The sequence below is a fragment of the Gavia stellata genome, chromosome 10 (assembly GCF_030936135.1).
Source record: "Gavia stellata isolate bGavSte3 chromosome 10, bGavSte3.hap2, whole genome shotgun sequence".
Classification (NCBI taxonomy): Eukaryota; Metazoa; Chordata; class Aves; order Gaviiformes; family Gaviidae; genus Gavia; species Gavia stellata.
Genome location: NC_082603.1, coordinates 20,268,443 through 20,286,861, shown reverse-complemented (window position 1 = coordinate 20,286,861; position 18,419 = coordinate 20,268,443). Strand labels below are relative to the sequence as shown.

Here is an 18,419-nt window from a genome sequence, read left to right as displayed (position 1 = left end):
CATGTAAAATAATATTATGTATGGATGTGTTTCATTTCATGGTTTCTCAGCATAATCACTTTGTCTATTTACAAATATATAAAGATTTTGCACTTTAAGTAATCTGAAATATCAAAGAGGTATTTTCAAATCACACAATAAATATAGAACCTGTTTTGTTAAAAATCTACAGTATACTGTACATTCAAGTTGAGGCAAAAGAAGTTTTAATGCCAGTTACACTTGAGACATAAATGAATGCTTCCAATAATTAAACAATTTCTAAAAGTGCCCTCTCTGCCTGTGATGACAGGTAACATTAGGATCCAATATTTCTTTGCAGTCAAAGTTTCAGACCATTGCTTCATTCACAGAATCAGAGCTTCTGTTACTAGAAAAATACCAAAGCTTTTATATATTTTTTAATTATCTTATTTCAAGAGTTGCAAGAGGCAAATAATGCTCTAAAAAATAAAAGCCATGTGCACGCACATACACACACACCCCCCCCACAATTCAGATCACCACATAATTCTCCAGAAGAATGATCAAACTCACAGCATTCCGTTTCACTTTAGAATGGTAAGTTTATGAACAAATCTCTAACAAAAAACCCAGCAAGCAACCCTAGGAAGTCTAAGGCAGTTGTTCTATGTGCAAGTTTCTACATAGCAGAGTGGCAGCTCCAGAGTCTTCCCATGACTTTGTGCATTACTCGGCTTCTTCTTTGTCACTTTCCACCCACTGATTTGGCTTGCTATCTCCAGCAGGTTTTTTTGATGCAGCACTAGAGCTGGGGAAAAAAGAGAATGTTACAAAGCAAATAAATTATGCTTTGGATAGAAACACAATACTGTTTTTATGATATGATGTTTAATATGTTTTGCTATATATCAATCATAAGCCTTAGATTACACTTTCTTTAAATTACCATGACTTAGTCTGTGCTCGATGTAGAGTTTAGCACTACAAAAATAACCACCTGCAACATAATTTCAGATACCTGTTACGTGTAATATACTGAGATGTCTGGCAAGGTTCTGCTGGAACAGGACCACTCAGCATACAGTGAGGTTTTCTTTGCTGAGATGTAGATTTCACTATCCGATTGTCTTGGTCAGAACCTAAGAGATATACATATCGTGAGTTAAACTACAGTGCAACTGAAAACATTTGAAGGACTTGCTTTTTCATGTCTTCTGCTTTAAAAAACCCACAACAAACATCTTACGGCATGTTTATAATAATAAGTCTTATTGTTATAGATCTGTGATAAAATTTTATAAGTACACTTAATGCTAGTGAATGAAGTTATGTTAAAATTAGAATGCTAAATTCGAAAATGAAGCATTTACATACACAACCACCACTGCAAGTAGTCATATTGAAGTCAAGTTTAAAGTCACTCAAACGTAAAGTTTCTCACTTCACAATTGATAAAGCTTTTTTATTCCTTAAGTAAAAACTTCTCCAGCATGCATATACAGGAATTAACACCAACATGAGAACTTGCAAACTTGCCAGAGTATAGAAAAAACCCTAAAAGCAGTAAGTTAGATGCCTTAGCATTTATATGAACTTAACCATCACTAAAGTCAATGGAAAGACATGGCCAAACTTGGCAGGGCCAGATCAATCCCTGCTAACTCCTCCTCACATTTAGATTTCAAAGCTTTCATATTAAGTGGAAAACACAGAATGATTCTGTATTCTACAGTATTCATCACAGCACTACAGAGTTAAGAGTTTTTGGACAAGTTCCGTGAAAAAGGAAAATTTAACATTAAACCAATTCTAATGATAACCTGTGGAGCAATATCTAAATGGAGTATGATTCTCTGTGTGGCAGATATATTTTTGGTTTTATTACTATTATATATCCTAATCTTTAGCGATTGGATAAGTTTGAAGAATGCCATTTAGAAGAGAAAATATGGCATTAAATACATCCACAAGCACTAGAATTCGAAAAAAGGCAATTACAAATCAAAAGCTTTAGTGTACAATGAATGTTAAACAGATCAAGTTGCTCACAGATCACTAAATCAAGTAATTCTTCACAGGCAACAGCCAAAAAAAAAAACCACCCTCAATTCTGTTCCTAAAAATAAAAAATTTCATTTCACACTTACAGAAGTGCTACAGGAATTGCACAGAAGAGAAACAAGGAGAACCCAGAACACATGAAGCAGGCTACTTTATCTAACAAGAATAAAAATTCAAGCTTTCTCTACTTGCCAGGTGTTTCACACATTTATCTTTGCATGTTGGCTGCCACAAGAAGAATCTATTTAACAGAGATTGTTGCTACTTTTTCCTCCCCCATCTCTTTTGTCTCACCCTACCACCCCCACCCCCACCCTTTAGAAAGTATTGAAGACTCAGTGGTGAAGACCAAAACACTGCGCATGCATATTCAGGCATGAGGGGATGAGAAACTTACCAAATTGAAAGAAAAAAAAATTGTAGAAGAAAGGAAGTAAAAAATACTTTCAATAAAAATAATATTCCAAAGTATATGTCATATAGCCATATGTTCTTTAACTTTTCTGAAGAAATTATCCCTTTATGAAGATTTGAATCTTTAAATTTATTTATTGCTCAAATTTATTTTTGTTATTATGCTCTTTTCACCATTTCTTTTTCCAAATATTTTTTTTTTTACTGAATATGTATGCACACCCATGTTTAATATTACCTCATCTCAAATAATTAAAGCTGCCATCTCCACATTAAGATGCTCTTGTTTTCAAAACTTGTTTCTAATCTATACAGATCTCTATAGGCCGTGATTTCTTCAACGACCTTGGCAATTAATACGCTCACACTTCATTTAATTTAGTAATTCTAAAAGTTCCCTGTTCTTAACAACTGTGTGTCAGGTACATGACATTCACCAGTTCACTTCATAAATATAAATTCATTACACAAGCAATTATCAGGAAGGGAGTTATCACAATTCCCTTTTTAAAAGGAGATTTTTGAACCATCAGTTACCCTGACAGGTAGAGGCATACACATACATAGTAAAATTTGTGTTGGGAAGTTTTGGGTTTTTAATAAATTTTTGTTCATATTTGCATCTTCTAGTCGAAAGGGGGAAAGAGAAACACATTACAAGAACATAATTTGAACCAAATACTTGCTTCCTAAGAAGGCACTTGAAGTTGTCACATTTTCAGAGTGCTTGTAATCAGTAGACATACTTAAGAACTGTTGCTTCAGCCATGCTCCTCTATCTTCTTCAAATGCCTTTCTCTAGGAAAAGAAATTACAATTTACACTTATGACCACAGGAACAAGTTTAGTCTACATTAAACTGATGCTATTCTAAGAAAGCGAAAGTTGTCACATGTCCATGTAATTAGGGGAGCCAGCAGTTTAACACAGAATTACAGTCATGTGAGCAAGCTTTTGAATCCAACAAGGATTAGTTGAGGAGGTATTTATTTACAAGAAGAATCCTGTGGTTTGTTTCACAGATGTCTGACTAACCCTTTCATTTTACTGTTCTCCATTCTAGTGACACAATCTCTGATCAGTGCTTCCTATGCTCCCCTTCCCGCTCAATGTAGCGCTACCTCTTGGAGGTAGCCCTCATTTCTGGGCAGTTGCCAATAAGGATTACTGCTTAAACCTCAACTCTGAGCCTTCGCCTAAACAGATAAAAATTACATTGAAAATAGTACTGATTATTTCCATCCGAAACTGGGGCAGAAAGAAAGGGGTTGTTCCATTTTTCCAGTCACTCTGATTGCAGAAAAGGAAAATAATGGCTAAAAGACAACCTCCGAAAGATCCAACGGCTCTTGAAGCAAGCAACAAGCTATTTCATCTCCAAAAACCATCACTGAAACAGGACATCCCCATTATATAAAGTTATTTCTACTATTTCAGTAGAAAATGAAGCAAGCTGAACTCCAATGCAAACTTTCACGAACACCTACAAAGCTTACAGAGTTGGTTCTCTTTTCATACTTAAGCATTTTAACAAGCAGAAGCATGGGTAGTTATGCTTGTGCTGCAATGCAGTCCTAAACATTTCTGGACAAACAACTATCACTTATTATCACTCAAGACTTTTAAAGCTGAATTCAAGGTTGACATGGAATTCATGAACTCATTAAAATGTAAATAAAATTCAAAATAAAAGTTGAAGAATGCATAACTATATGTAGTGGTCTGAGACAATATTTGTTACCATGTGAACTACTGTTGTGCCAGTATCTCAAGTAAAATCTAGAGTATTTTGTGTTCTTTACAATAAATTTTACAGCATAAGAATAAAAAAGCTGTCTTGAGTCAGACAAGTTGTCCACCTAGCTCAGTATTCTGTCTCCAACAATAGCCACAAGAGATGCTATTTATGAGATCACATGAACCTGGCCACTTTCTACAGTGCATTACCTCAGAGGTTCCCAGCCCCAAAAGTCATTTGATTAGAGATGTTGGAAAGCACCCCCTTGTCCCCCCCTTTTAGTATCTATCTGTGGATATGTTGTTCATGAGGTTAGGCAACTGCTTTTTGAACCTGCTGGTATTGATTGTCTTCACAACCTCCTGTGGCAGCAAAATCCAGAAGTCAACTACTTTATATATAAAAACGTACCTTTTTTGGACATGTTTTAGACAATTTCAAACAGTTTCTATGAGTTCCCTCTAGTCCTAATCTTGAGAGATTTGGTGAACAACAGTACTTTCATCTGACCAACTGAATCCACAGTTTTGTAAGTTTTAATCACATCCCATTCCAACTTTTTCCTCTGCATGTCAAAGCAAGCAGTTCTGTAAGCAACTTCTTTTTTCCTTCAATGGCTTTTTTCCCTGTCATACCTGTACCATCACAGTTTCAGGACCACATCGTAGTGACCTCCTTTCCCTGCTAATTTTGTAAGCTCCTTCACATCCTTGGCCCTAACTATTGTCTAGACCAAAGGACACATATGCCAGCGCTCATTTAAAGAGACATCTACCCTGACTCCCTTCCAGTATGTGTGCTTACTGGCCAGCTTAACTGCAAGAACAAAATAGATAATGACCCTACTAAGGAAAAGGCAGCAATTACTTTGCATGGATGCAATAGTCACTGGTTTTCACAAAAGTTTAGGAATCGAGTACTTTTGAGAACTCAACCCTGCAACCAAATCTGACTGGAATTTGCATAGGCCTTGCTTTCGTAGGAAACTAAACTTAAGCAGCATCTAATAGAGGATTTAGTGAATAAGTAGACTGATTTTTGGAAGTACTTAGATATTTCAAGAGCTCAAACGCAACTGGAATGACCCATTTTTAGCAACTGTATTTTCCAATAAACACAAAAACCTTTTTTTTTTTAAATGCCAACAGAATGAGCTCCTACAATGACCCAAAATATGTTTTATACAGTATGGAAATGATCTTTCTCTACAGATGTTAGCAAACAGATATTGTTGGATGGCTGCACTTTAGTGTGTATAACAGTAAAACTACTGAACAACCGTAACTCATCTTCCATAGGAGTTCCCTTTTCTAAAACCTTTCCACTTTTCTAATACCTCAAGTCCTAATCTAATAGCAGCTTCTGTAAAACTTCTTCGTTCCTTCTCAAAATTCTTTTTTTGTTCTCGAAATAGTCTCCATTCTTCCTGAAGACGCTCTCTTTCTTCCAACAAATAGCAGTCCTGTAGTAACAGAGTAGTGTCATCATCACATGGAGACATAAGCTGCTGCTGCAGATATAAAGCAAGAAAAGACACAAACATTAATTTGGGAGCGACTGTGAAGAGCTGCAGTATTTCTACAGGTTCAAGTTTTATCAGAAAAATAGTTAACGTTTAACATGGAAACAATGTAGTAAGTATCAAGTTGGTGGCTGGTGCGGGAAGAGTTTCAGATGGCAAGCAAAATGTCCCTATTCAGGCAGCTGACCTTATCAGCCTTCCTCACCTTTGTTTATCCCCCCAAATTATTCCCACCAGGATTACAAGCTTGTTAAATTACTAACCAACCCACTAGCACACCTATACTCAGACCAACCATTAAGATATTTTATTTTAAAAGCATTATCAAAAGAATGGAGAAAGGCTCAGAGGTGAGAAAAGTGGCACATTAAAAAAAAAGCTTAGATTCAGTTGAGAAAAATAAGAAAAATTAAAGCCTACTACCTGTAAGAGCTGTTGCTGAGTTTTGATCATTTCTTTACATTGCTGGATCTCTAACTCTAGCTTTTCAGTTTCCAGCTCATGGACTTCTCTTGAAATGACATCTTTTTCATTCAAAGCTCCTGAATGTACACGTGACACTAAGGGGAGAAAAAAAAGCTACTTAAAAACAAAACAAAAAAAATCCCTCACATCAGGGACTCATAGCAATAACAAAAGGTTTTAGACTGTATTTGTTTCATCCTGAAAGACAGACACACAGCGTATTCAAAAGCACTTCTATCAGATACTAGAGATCCAGAATTGGTGCTACACATGTAATTATGCACAAAATCCAGTTGAGAAAAAAATGGCAATGAAAACATAGCTGTTTCACATTCCCCAAGCTAAACCAGGCAAACGCACTGCATTAAGTGTCACACAAAAAACCGACTTGTTTCAGCAGTTATTTAAAAGAAAAATCAAGACAGCTGAAGACTTTTTTCCACTGACATGCTGTTAGCTTATTCTTCTAAACCCATTTTTGAAGTGCTTGTGTGCTCATAAAAATATGACAGTAACTATATTTATCACAGATATAAAAAGAAAGCCTTTTCCTTCAAGTCCTGTGAAGGAGAAATAGAGCTAACCAACATTGTGCGCATACTTTCAACCCACTAAGGGAATGAATTAGAGAGGAATAACATGTATTTTGTATAATTACATGCTCCTTTATTTAATTTCATGCATAGCTACCACAGTGATTGTAATGAGCCAAGTTTTGATCCCCTGATGCCAGTGTTTGAACATTAATTGAATCCTAAAGGACTAGACTATGGTCATGTCTATAAATCCAAAAAACAAAAAGGTGACTCCAAGAAAACAGCAAATACTTGAAACATTTTTCCTGATGCTTACAACTATTTTTTCAGTTAGTTACACCAAATCAACGATTATTCAGAACAAGTGTTCTTAAAATCCTTTCTATGGTATAAACATATTCTCATAGACCATCTGCTCTTTTATTTGCAATTGCATGCATGACCTTCTCAGTCTTAGTCTTGACTGCAAACATCCCTGTGGTAGCAGCAGCATTTGCTTGCATGGGAAAATAATACTAGGAAAGAATTTTACATATTTTTAGCCGTCTTTTAATGCTGTTTAACAGCTGGAAATGAGGAGAGTCCAGCACCATACCATCAGTCAGTTCACTTTAGAGTACTACAAGAAGCCTTAGAGGTATGGATGTAGCAAACCTAGACTCTTGAGAAGAATTTACATATTTTGCATCCAATTACTTTAAATTGTTACATCTGCATTACTTGAACATCTCGAAAAGGTGGGAAAAGGCAGCAAACATTATTACAGGGCATGTACTTTCAAAAGAAAAATAATTATTTCTTCAGAAAGTTGCTGTTTACTGTGTCAAACTATAATTGTGTTCTTTCTCATGGTAACAGGCTCGGTATGCAATTGCTTCCCTAGCTACCTACAATTAAAACTCACACAGAAAAATGCCAATCACAAGCCCTTTCAGAAAGCCTACCAGGTCACAATTCCTTCCATTTTAGCTTCCTTTTAGCTTAGATAGACAGTGAAGTAAATCCTAAGAGCATGATACCGAATGGAATTATCAGTAGTATGTTTTATGTACATGTAATACAGTTAAACATCACCTTGGTTATCCAGCTTTTCAACATGATTTTTCAACATTCTCCATTGTTTTCTAATGCTGTTGGTAAGCTGCTCTCGCACAGTTTCACAAGACAGTTCCCACATATTCTCCTTATTTAACTCTCCAATATCTTCCTCCAGGTCTGACAGCACCTGTAGAAGCAGAAACAAGAAGCTGCAAACCACTCTACCACTCCAAATATGTGTATTTGTTTATTTAAATATGCATATGGATTTAATTTACTGAAGAGAAGGAAAACCCTCATAAAGGACAGATTTTTCCATCCAGGAAAATTTGACTGTCAGGGAGTTCAGTTCCCTAACAGCATAATGCTGAAGAGACAGAAGTGACCTGGCAGTCCCCAGAACCCCACCACAGGGAGAGTGTATCAGCTAGCAAGACTCACTCTCTTGTTCTCACACATCTTCAAGCTAGAGAAGTTCAGACTGCTGAGTCCTGCTGTCAAACTTAAGCGGTAGCTGCCCATAAACTCACTACACAGCACAAACAGGATTTAAGACAAAGATTTTCTCCTGTTGAGAATTAAGTAATTTGTCCCTGCCTTATTTTTCTCCATGATAAAACACCCACAACACACTGAAGGTAGAGTGGAACTAGCACCCTCCCTCTCCCACTTCCATTTTACACTACTGTTCAAACATCAAACCTGAATGCTATCTCAAAGAACTAAGACATAAAAGTCTAAATAGTCGAGAGAAGACTAGCCCAGGACAATCTAGTAGATTTAAATTGAAAAGCTATAGGCATTTGAATACCTGGCATGAATACTTCACTCTTCTCAAGTATCTAAAACACTTTATACAATCCCCTCTATCTACAAGTAGGTAAGAAAAACGGGTTGGGAGGTACAAAGAAGAAATTGAAAGGCATCAAAGTAATTAATTTACATATGCAGTAAGCACTTTCTTTCAAACCTGGATCACAGGACATCTTAAGGAGCAAAACAACAGCCATTACAAAAGCAGGGGTTTGGTTTGGGGTTTTTTTTGTTGTTTGTTTAAGAGTTTTATGTGACTTCATAAAGAAACATCTTATTCCTTTACTTATATTTATATATACTAAACACAATGAAAGACCAGTCTGGAGTAGGCCTCTGGATAGTACTGTGATAATATGACAGTCTGGCTGGTTTCATGGCTGTTATCATTTTGCTTCCCATTACAAGATAAGTGATGCGACTATATCACTAGCTGCCACACTCCAAGGTGTATGTTTCCTTCTAAGAATCAATATGAATTAGCATTTTAAGTAGAAATGCAATGTTGGGTTGTTGTTGTTTGGTTTGTTTTTTTTTTTTTAAATTCTGCAAGAGATTCAGAGCTCACATTTCATACCAAAATGTTAGAAGAGCCACAAACAAGCATGAATAATCAGATGCAATGTTTTAAATAGAAATTTATTTTCAGACATTCACAAAGCAAACCAGTACTTCTAAGCAAAAAACTAATCGATGTAAAATACACATTGTGGGATAGATTAAGTCTTAAATACATGATTTATTTCTGCAAAACAATAGGTTTTGGCAACATTCTTCATGTTTATATTAATTTGACAAATGTAAAAAAACCTAAGCAGTGCCCCTATCATGACAAAAAACTATACCCAATTCTAGAGTGGCACAAAATTAGAGAAGGCATGAAATAGATTAAATGGGAAAACCCAACCCAAAACAAAGAACAAAAACCCAAAAACCCCACACCACCCTACAACCCTGCTGAAATAACACCACTTAGGACTTGCATCTAGTAAGTACTTCTATTATTACTCTACTACTAGAAATTACTATTGACTAGTAAGTAGTTGGTCTGCTTAATTTGGTTGATTAGTACTATTACAAGAGAACTAATCAGAAGTTTCAGTGCAGGCTTTTAATATTTTTCTTAGTAGTCTATTAATGCTACAATAATTAAATACTTTTGTCCAATCACCCAAGAACAGTGAATTTCAGAGCACTAAGTCCCAGTTTATCCTCAAATTTGTTTCAATGCACAAGTTCATAAAAACCCCATTCCCACAGCTGGATTTTCACCAACGTACTTAAGTTTGTGCCAAATAATCCTGGCCTCACTGGAATCCTAAAAGCAGAAGGACCATTTACAGAACTGGTACCTGATTATGCTTTATACTATAAATTATACCTGACACCCATTACTGAAGATCAACTTCTTGATGCTGAACTATAGTCTACAGATCTATATAGATCTACTTATTTCCTATATGATGAACTTTTAAGGTAAAGGTTAACACACTGCACATTACTGACTACTTCACTAAATACAGATGGGAGTCATTCTGTGTGGTATAGGGGTCAAGTAATCCGGTGAAGTTAAAGAGTTTATTCACATCTTACAGAGAAGTGGCCAGAGAGGGTCCAGTGCTTTTCTACACAGCGCATTCTGGGGCTGGACAAATGCACCTGAGGTGGCTAAGAAATAAATGAAGTAGTACAGCAACTTGAGCAGGACAGGAGACCTTCTGAGATGACAAGCACTAGATTCCACAGAAACAGCACACTCTAGAAGGCTCCATCTATACATCCTTACGTACCAACATATACTATTTACTGTAATAGGAAATACTTCACACTTTGTTCTGTAGAGTATCCATATTCTCTTAATATCCTATTACTAGTACACGATCAATCTTGAATGATTCCCAAAATGTACCTTTTATACATATTTTCTGTGTTTCAACTCTTTCTTATGCCCAGGGATACTCTTTCTCTTATTGCTAAGAGAAAGCTCAGTTAACCTTCTACATTATTCCCTACTTCACTCTGACATCAAAACAGAATTGCAACTTCTAGCAAGGAATCAGCAAAAGGAATAAACAAACTCTCTGATAAACAATGGATGTGCAGTGTGCTGTCCCATAAAAATACAGTATTCTGTATAAAGAAATACTTAAAACCTGGAAACAAACAAAAAACCCACAAACCATTTTGCTCTGTTGGATTGATGGTTGGACTTGATGATCTTACAGGTCTTTTCCAACCTTAAAGATTCTGTGATCTTCCTTGAACATACCAGCAGCTCTGTAAAAGGAACTAACCGCTACTCTAATCCATGTACTATGGGAACACACCCTAATTACATTTCCTCCACCCCCATGGATTTATGGGAAGCCTGGTTTCTTTGCATAAGCACCTTGAAAGCTAGCATCAACATCTTAGTATGGAAGGCAGACAAAATCCAAAATGCATCATTATATAGAATTACATACAGGTACCCATTGCATTTAAAATTCATTCAAAGTATACTTTCAAGCTTTCCATTGACTGACTGGAAAGAATACACTAGATACTGTTCACAGACAGTAGAACATTGAAACATGGATGGATTTCAAGCACAGCACAGGATGTGCAAGTGTCACAAGAGGTTTACTTTTTTTTTTAAATGATCAAATTACTCCAGCACTATACCAAACTACCATGCATATGTAGCTTTAATTGAAGAATACTTACTGGCCCGTCTTCAGACCTTTCTTTAGGTTTCTGTTTCTGTGGTGGAAGAAGTGAAATAATCTCTTTCTTCATTTGCTGAAGAACTTTTTTCAGTTCAGCATTTTCCACTAAAAGCTGTTTTTGGCGTTGTTCGTAATCACTTAACAGAACTTTGTACATTTCTTCTTCATTTCTGGAAGAAGAAATCTTACAGTAACAACATAACAGCCATAATATATGCTTCAATTAATGTTGTTCTAAAACAACTACCTGGCTTCTGTCTTATCAGTCCTCCACGCACCTCTCTTCCCATCAGCTCTACCAACATAATTTAGAACTTCCATAGCTACAAATGAAAAGGATATTTCAAAGCATGAAACAACAGGCAAATATGTAAATATTCAGATGACATTGCATTTACCTATTTGCATTTACATGTAGTTATTGTAAAGTGACCACATTACCCAAACGTCCCCCTCAATCTTCAGACCCATATGAAATCACATTGCCTTGCTTCAAGTAAGAATAAGATAGTCAAGAAAAGAAGATAATTTTTGTGTTTGGAAACTCACAGAGGGATGTATTCTCATCCTGTCTTATCTTTTTTATGCATTTCTTAAGAAAAACTTCATCCTTATTTCAACCTTTATATCAATGGTGTATCAACTCTAACCTCTCTTCTGGCAATAATGTCAGTTTTATCGCCAGTTTAGAGTAGGCAACTTCCTGATGTTTCACAAGGTGTTCCGCAAAACAAACAAACTTCTCTGTCCACATTTGGGACAAAAACACAACCAACCCACACAACAACAAAAACCCAAAACCAACACATCACTACAGATTAGTGGTCCAAGCTCAATTCTAGCTGGCTATGAAGCAAACAGTAACTAGATTTAAAACCCTGTTATTTTGACTTCTCTGATACTTGAACTAGTACTAGCCAACTGGAGTCAAAAAATGTGCCACAAGTAAGTTTTGCTGACCTCGGGGTGAGGCTTCTAGAGATTACTGAGCTGATAGCTAAAGACTTTCCGCAGCCAAAATAGGTGTTCTTGCTACAGTGTCCTAACCTGGTTTGGCACTTTCAGAAAACTAAATCAGCAGAAAACGAACTTGCCAACAACATGAATAGTTTTCTTTTGGTTTAGTGAACTAAACCAGTTTACTAAAATACACCATCCACTACAGCTGGCAAACAGCTGAGTGTTCTGGAAGTGGCAGGAGGGATAAGAGAGGAAGAGCAGGACTTCGCTTCCACTAGAGGTAAATGATATAAATACTTTAAGGCCAGATATAGGAATCAAAAGGTGCAGATACTTTTTTTCTATTACGTAACACTAATACCTATTTTTAGCAACACACCACAAAAAACTATACTCATGCTAAATAGCACTGATGAATGTCTTGAACACAATTTTAGGGCAGCACAACGTAAGAGTACTCATATGTCAAGGAGATTTCTTTTCTCCTCATTTTACATAGCACTAGATGCTGTCTATCTTGTATTAACAACAAGCGATGAGAAATTTTAGAGAGGAAGTAACACAAGTAGACTGTAGTATCTCAAGGGGGAAAAAGCTTATGCAGTATTTCTTCCCGATCGTGACCGGTGGGCATAATACAGTGTTTATGACACTATCCGAAGTCTTGTGATGGTAGCAGTAGCAAGAAAGTAGAGGAGAGCCAGCTCTAGCTTAGGAATTGATTCCAAATAATTCTCCCTAGTAAGACAAACTCATTTTGTAAAGATCTCCATTTGGTTTGTGCTTGGTAAACAATCTTATGGAACACAAAATAAAAGTTTTAGCCTTACACAGTCAGCCAACATGAAATTTTACATCTTTATGTAACATTAACACCTAAATAAAAAAATCTGCAAGAGGAGGTCCATATTGATTTTAAGGATACCCAGAACCAAATTAAGCATTTTTAACATACAGAATATGCTATTTTGCTGTAGTAAAATTCAGAGCTACTTACCTATCTTTTTGTCCTTTTTGTTCATGACTAATTGATGTAAGCGTTCCTTTAATTTGTTATATTCTCTCTCTTTCCTCTTCATATCATGATTGTACTGTGTAGCTCTACTTGAAATTATGTTCTGTAACTTCTGTACCTAAAAGCAACCCCACAAAAACTGCGTTTGTTCAACTAAAGCATAAACACATGTATTTCTTCAGAAAACCAAAACACATGAAGCAAAATAATGCTTCCATTAAACTGTATTTCTGGGGAAAAGAAGTGACAAAAGGAATCAGGAGAGCTCTCCCAACTCATGGATTCTGACCTCAGACTTATCTCAGGGGATTTAGTTTCTTTTCTGCAGAAACCAACAAAATAAGCAACATATTATAATACTATAGTTCCTCTGAAGTACAACTGAACTCATGTTCTGGCAATTCACATAACCTTCTTTAATGCCTTTATTGAACAGAGCAGAGAAAGACATATTTTTGGTTTCAGTAATTAATGTTCAGGATCTAGTTTAACTCTAAAGTACGCTTGTTAGATTTACAGTAAAAAAAAAAATTCTTCTTTTGGGCAGCAGGATGCTGGAAGACTGACTATTCCATTTGGTCTAAAAGAACATTAAAACATATAAAACACATTCTTGGCCTGTACTAACAATACAATGGTTGTTGGGTTTTTTGAATTGTCAGTTTTAACCTACAAACATACAGCACATTCAATATTTTAAGCTGGAACTTTAGGATGTTCACTATATACAGATAGTACTGTGATTACTAACTGTATGAATATGGTTACGAACACAGGGAACACTCACAGCAGCTTAGGAGCCATGCAAAGTACAGTGGAGCAGAAGGAGCACACTGGAAACAAATCCCAAACTAAGCAGTGTCTTGGATTTCAAAGTGGTTTCCGATCTTGGTTCTTCCAAGACTCCCAAGTTTAATGAGACTGTGCTTTTGGGCTGGGTTCCCCCCCACCTCCCTTCTTTTTAGTCTTTTGCTCCCCTCTACAATATAACCAAAAAAAAAAAAAGCTCCTACACGCAAACATTTGAGGAAGTGACTGAATCCTGTTGCCCCCCCTACTTTTCAGTATTTTTAAACATTCTAAGATAAAGCTATGCTGAAAAGTACAGAAAGCCTCAGAAAACCACACCTGTGCATTTCGGCAGTACTCTCTACTATTATTGTAACTTGGAGCTACCCCTTACAGAACCTATTTATCCATATGTAACATGCCAATTTCACTTTGGTGAAAGACAACATTTACCAATAAAAAAAGTGAACAATTACAAGACTTCTTGCAAAAAAAACCAAACCCGTATTATTGAATATCTATGTAATGACTTGTGTTAATGTACAAGACAACTCACTTCATCCTTTTCATTTTTAAGTAACTGGTGCAAATTTCTGTTCTTGCTTTGCAGTTGTCTGTCTCTTTCCTGAAGTCCAACTATTTCCCTTTTAGATAATTCCAACTGTTCCTAGAGAAAGTGTTGATAGTTCAGTATCAATAGATTTAATAGCAAAGGATTAAGAAAAAAAAAACCAACAAAAAAACCCAACAAACCACGCAAACCAAACTGCCAAACAACCTCACTTGAGGTAAGTTTGCCTATATATTTGATCTCTGATGTTCTGGGGATGATCTTGCATTCTCAATGACAAGTTAGTTCTATTTTCTGGAGCAAGAAGTATTATTCTCCAGTACAAGAAAGACTCCTGCTCACAAGAAACAAAAGTTTGGCTTGGTATTTAACAGATATTATCTTACACAGTTATTTCTTTTTCATTAAGTCAAGATTCTGTAAGCATATCTATACTGTGAGAGTGAGGCGGATACTAAGCAACCTGTACAAATTTGGGACTACAGTTTTACTGGAATGTTTCTGTTAAATAATCAAGGGAACAATTAACACAGATATGCAGACTGTGACCATAGCAAAGCAAATGGGACATTTCACATATACAGAGTAAGGCTAGATAGATGATCTCATTGTAACAGACTATGCAAAACTAGCATTTTAGAAACCTTCTTCCACAAACACGAGACTCAAACCTGAAACTGCCAACTTAAATGACAGAGCCAAACACTACATACAAGCTCTTTTTCTTTGTATGTGTAGCGAGCTACAAATGCGTAGAGATATTTAAGCAACAAGTATTTCTAAGCAAACCACATCGGAATATAGGTAACACAATAGTGGAGGTCAAGAGGATTGCTGCATGGTATCTGAAAGAATTCATATGAGAAACCTTACAAGCTGACAGCTAAATTAAATGCCCTGGCATTGAAGTAGTACTAACAAGTTTTCCTCTCCTCCACCTTAAAGCCATTTGTCTAGGGAAAGTAACTGGAGTGTTCAGGAACCTAACATTATATAGTGTTTGTATAAAAATGAGTGCAGTTACACATGGTTTTTAATGTCACGTCAAAATGCTTCTACATGGTTGACCAATCTCAGCAGAAGGACTACTATGGATTTTGAGAATCTACAGCAGTATTTGTCAAGGAGATACTGCTGGCCAGCCTTAGTGAAAAGCAAGACTAAATCATGCATCAAAATATTTAAAAAATTTTTTATTTTTTTTTTAATTTTCTTGACAGAATCAAGGGAAAGACAACACTCTTCTAATATGACTGTACATACAAGTATGCATGAAGTAGCATAGGCTGTGAGCTTCCAATGTATCAGCTACTCCACAGTGACTGGCCTTGTGCATATATTTATTATGTGCTAAAACAAAGCTTAGTAATTTCAGTTTTGACAACAGCTTCTGAAAAATTCTTATAAAGAGACACTGTAGTCGGCTATCCAAGGAATCCAATAACAAAAAAGTTACATGGAAAAAACTACAGATATGGAGAAAGACTGATAATAACCCTGACACACACACTAGAAATGCTACCTATACTTTTACTCGTTACCATTACATTGGGAATTTATCTTTCAGAGCTGGGCATATCCTTTTAAGTGATACTGAATGATATGAACTGAAGTGTTCATATCACAGGTTTTCATGACTGGCATGCATTAACACTTAAAATCTGAACAGTCTTCCCTCTTCCTTGAGTAAAGAGGCCATAATTCTAAATAAGCTTTCAGTTCTCTCATTAATTCATATTTCATTAACTTTAAGGAATTTTCAACTGGAAAAAGACTTCAGAAACCCCTCAAAATGCACATAAAAATACAACTGCAGATTAGTACTGGGGAGAAAAACAAAAAAGCACTCACTGTTAAGAATGTACAGTATCTGTTAAACATAAGTGCTGCATAATATTGGTGGAATTATCTTGTTTTCTACCTTTAATTTAGCATAGCAGTTCTGTAAGTGATCCATATCACTACCCAGTTTCAGATGCTGCATTTCTACTTCTTCCTGAGCTCGAAGGTTCTTGTGCTGCAGTACAAGCAATTCATTCATGCAATTTATGACAGATATTAAATTTAATTCTTTTCCTTTGGACTCCGCATAAATAGAAGGAAAGCCCAATGTTGTCAATTCCTGGTAAAAGACAAGGTGGGGGGGGGAATAAATAACTGGATCAATCTCTCACAATTCTCCAAAAGAGGGAAACAATATCAGGTGAAATCCTATATGGGGGGCGGGGGGGGAAGCGGTGTGGTGGAAATCCTATTCCCCACCAACTTTGGCTTCTGAGCATTGAGAAAGAAGCCTTCTTAATCCAGTGAAATCTTCACTATCACAACTGATTTAATGTCACCTTCACACAACCTCCAATAAACAAGAAGATCTGGCTTACCCTATTGAGATAGGATATACTCTGTTCAATATTCTCTTCTGTGCAGAAGGCACTGAAAAAGCTGTGCATGCTTTTGGTTGAAGGCAGTGGCAAGCGTAGCACTTGTGAGTTCATGCCTAGGGGAGATATCTTTTTTTCTGAGGTATATTGAAAAATTGTTTTGCTATCTAAAAGTTAAAAGCATTAAGAAACAAGTCAGGGATAATAGTTTAGGACACACCACATACAAAAAAATCAAATCCCTAACTATTCAAATTATTATTTACAGAAATTTACAATTTTAGAGCTTAGAATTTAATCTAGAATTATATATATTAAACAATTCACATAAAGAAATGGATAAGCTTCCACTGAAGATTTAAAAACTCAGTATCATTTTAAGGTATTATATCTTTCAAATTTTACTTGTCCACCAAGGAAAAAATTGCCCAAACTTTCTTCCTAATTGGCTTGCTACAACACAATGTTAAAATTTTTTTTTCTACACAGGTATAAAAGCTGTGCATTTAGTGAGAATTCTTATAGAATGTATGATGTCCTTATTCATATTAATTGTATGCTGTAATTTACTCTTCCACTAGGTAGTAGTAGGCAAGAAAATATTTACTCCTTCAATAAATTTGTAAAGGCAAAATAATATAGATCAAAAGAAATTTTTGAAAATGCAAGATATCCTGAAAGGTGAGATTAAAAAAAGTAAGTGTGACTGAAAAGTCTTAGAACCTTTACATATATGTGAAAGGACAGTATTTTGCAGTAGCATTCCTGTAAGGATTCAGTCCAAAACAAAGCTCTGTATGTACTACATATTTAACATTCTGCTTAATTAGTCAAATATATCATGCACAAAACTCCAGTCTCTCTCTTTAGCAGCTATAACATCACTGGTAAAGTTAACAAATCCACTAAATTCAAAATATTACCAGTTTACCTGATGACAGCACTGGCACAGTAATAGTCTTCCAATCTCCCATAGCAACAAAGACAGGCAGGGTACCTGAGCAACTGTTTCAGCAGTGAAGTATTTAGTACAATTGCTGGCAACGTGTGTTACGTAGGCATCTCCTAAAATAGCAAGAGCGTTTTAGATTAACAATAGCAGCTAATACAGCTGGAAGGTTAAAGCAGGCATAGGAGATTGAGCCACATGAAATTTTTCTACTCCTTTACACAGCATTTAGAACACAGTAAGTGCAGCAAATATTACTCTGTAAAAGTGATGCATCTATCTATATTTAGTTAGTGTTAAACTTAGTTCTAAGTCTTGTAAACCATTAACTAAAGTTAAAATGCCATGCACAAATGAAAATAAAAAAAAAGACTCACACTGTAGATAACTCAGTAGTTTCTGTTGGTGTACATCAGAGAAAATACAGCAAGCCAAATATTAAATATTTTCCTGCCATATAACCAGAAAGCAATTTTATTAAGATAAACTTATGTA

At 35.8% G+C, this 18,419-nt stretch overlaps 1 protein-coding gene across 1 annotated transcript; it reads right to left on the bottom strand.

Moving 5' to 3' along the window:
- Window positions 1-690: 690 nt before the first annotated feature.
- Window positions 691-17,949, bottom strand: SSX2IP (SSX family member 2 interacting protein). The gene is made up of 13 exons (XM_009816999.2): window positions 17,907-17,949; window positions 16,976-17,142; window positions 16,516-16,716; window positions 14,580-14,690; window positions 13,217-13,352; window positions 11,507-11,582; window positions 11,258-11,429; window positions 7,775-7,925; window positions 6,123-6,259; window positions 5,514-5,687; window positions 3,126-3,237; window positions 983-1,103; window positions 691-772 (listed from the first exon to the last, which is right to left on the bottom strand). Exons 1-13 carry the CDS (start codon window positions 17,947-17,949, stop codon window positions 691-693), a joined length of 1,683 nt encoding a protein of 560 aa, XP_009815301.1.
- Window positions 17,950-18,419: the final 470 nt, after the last annotated feature.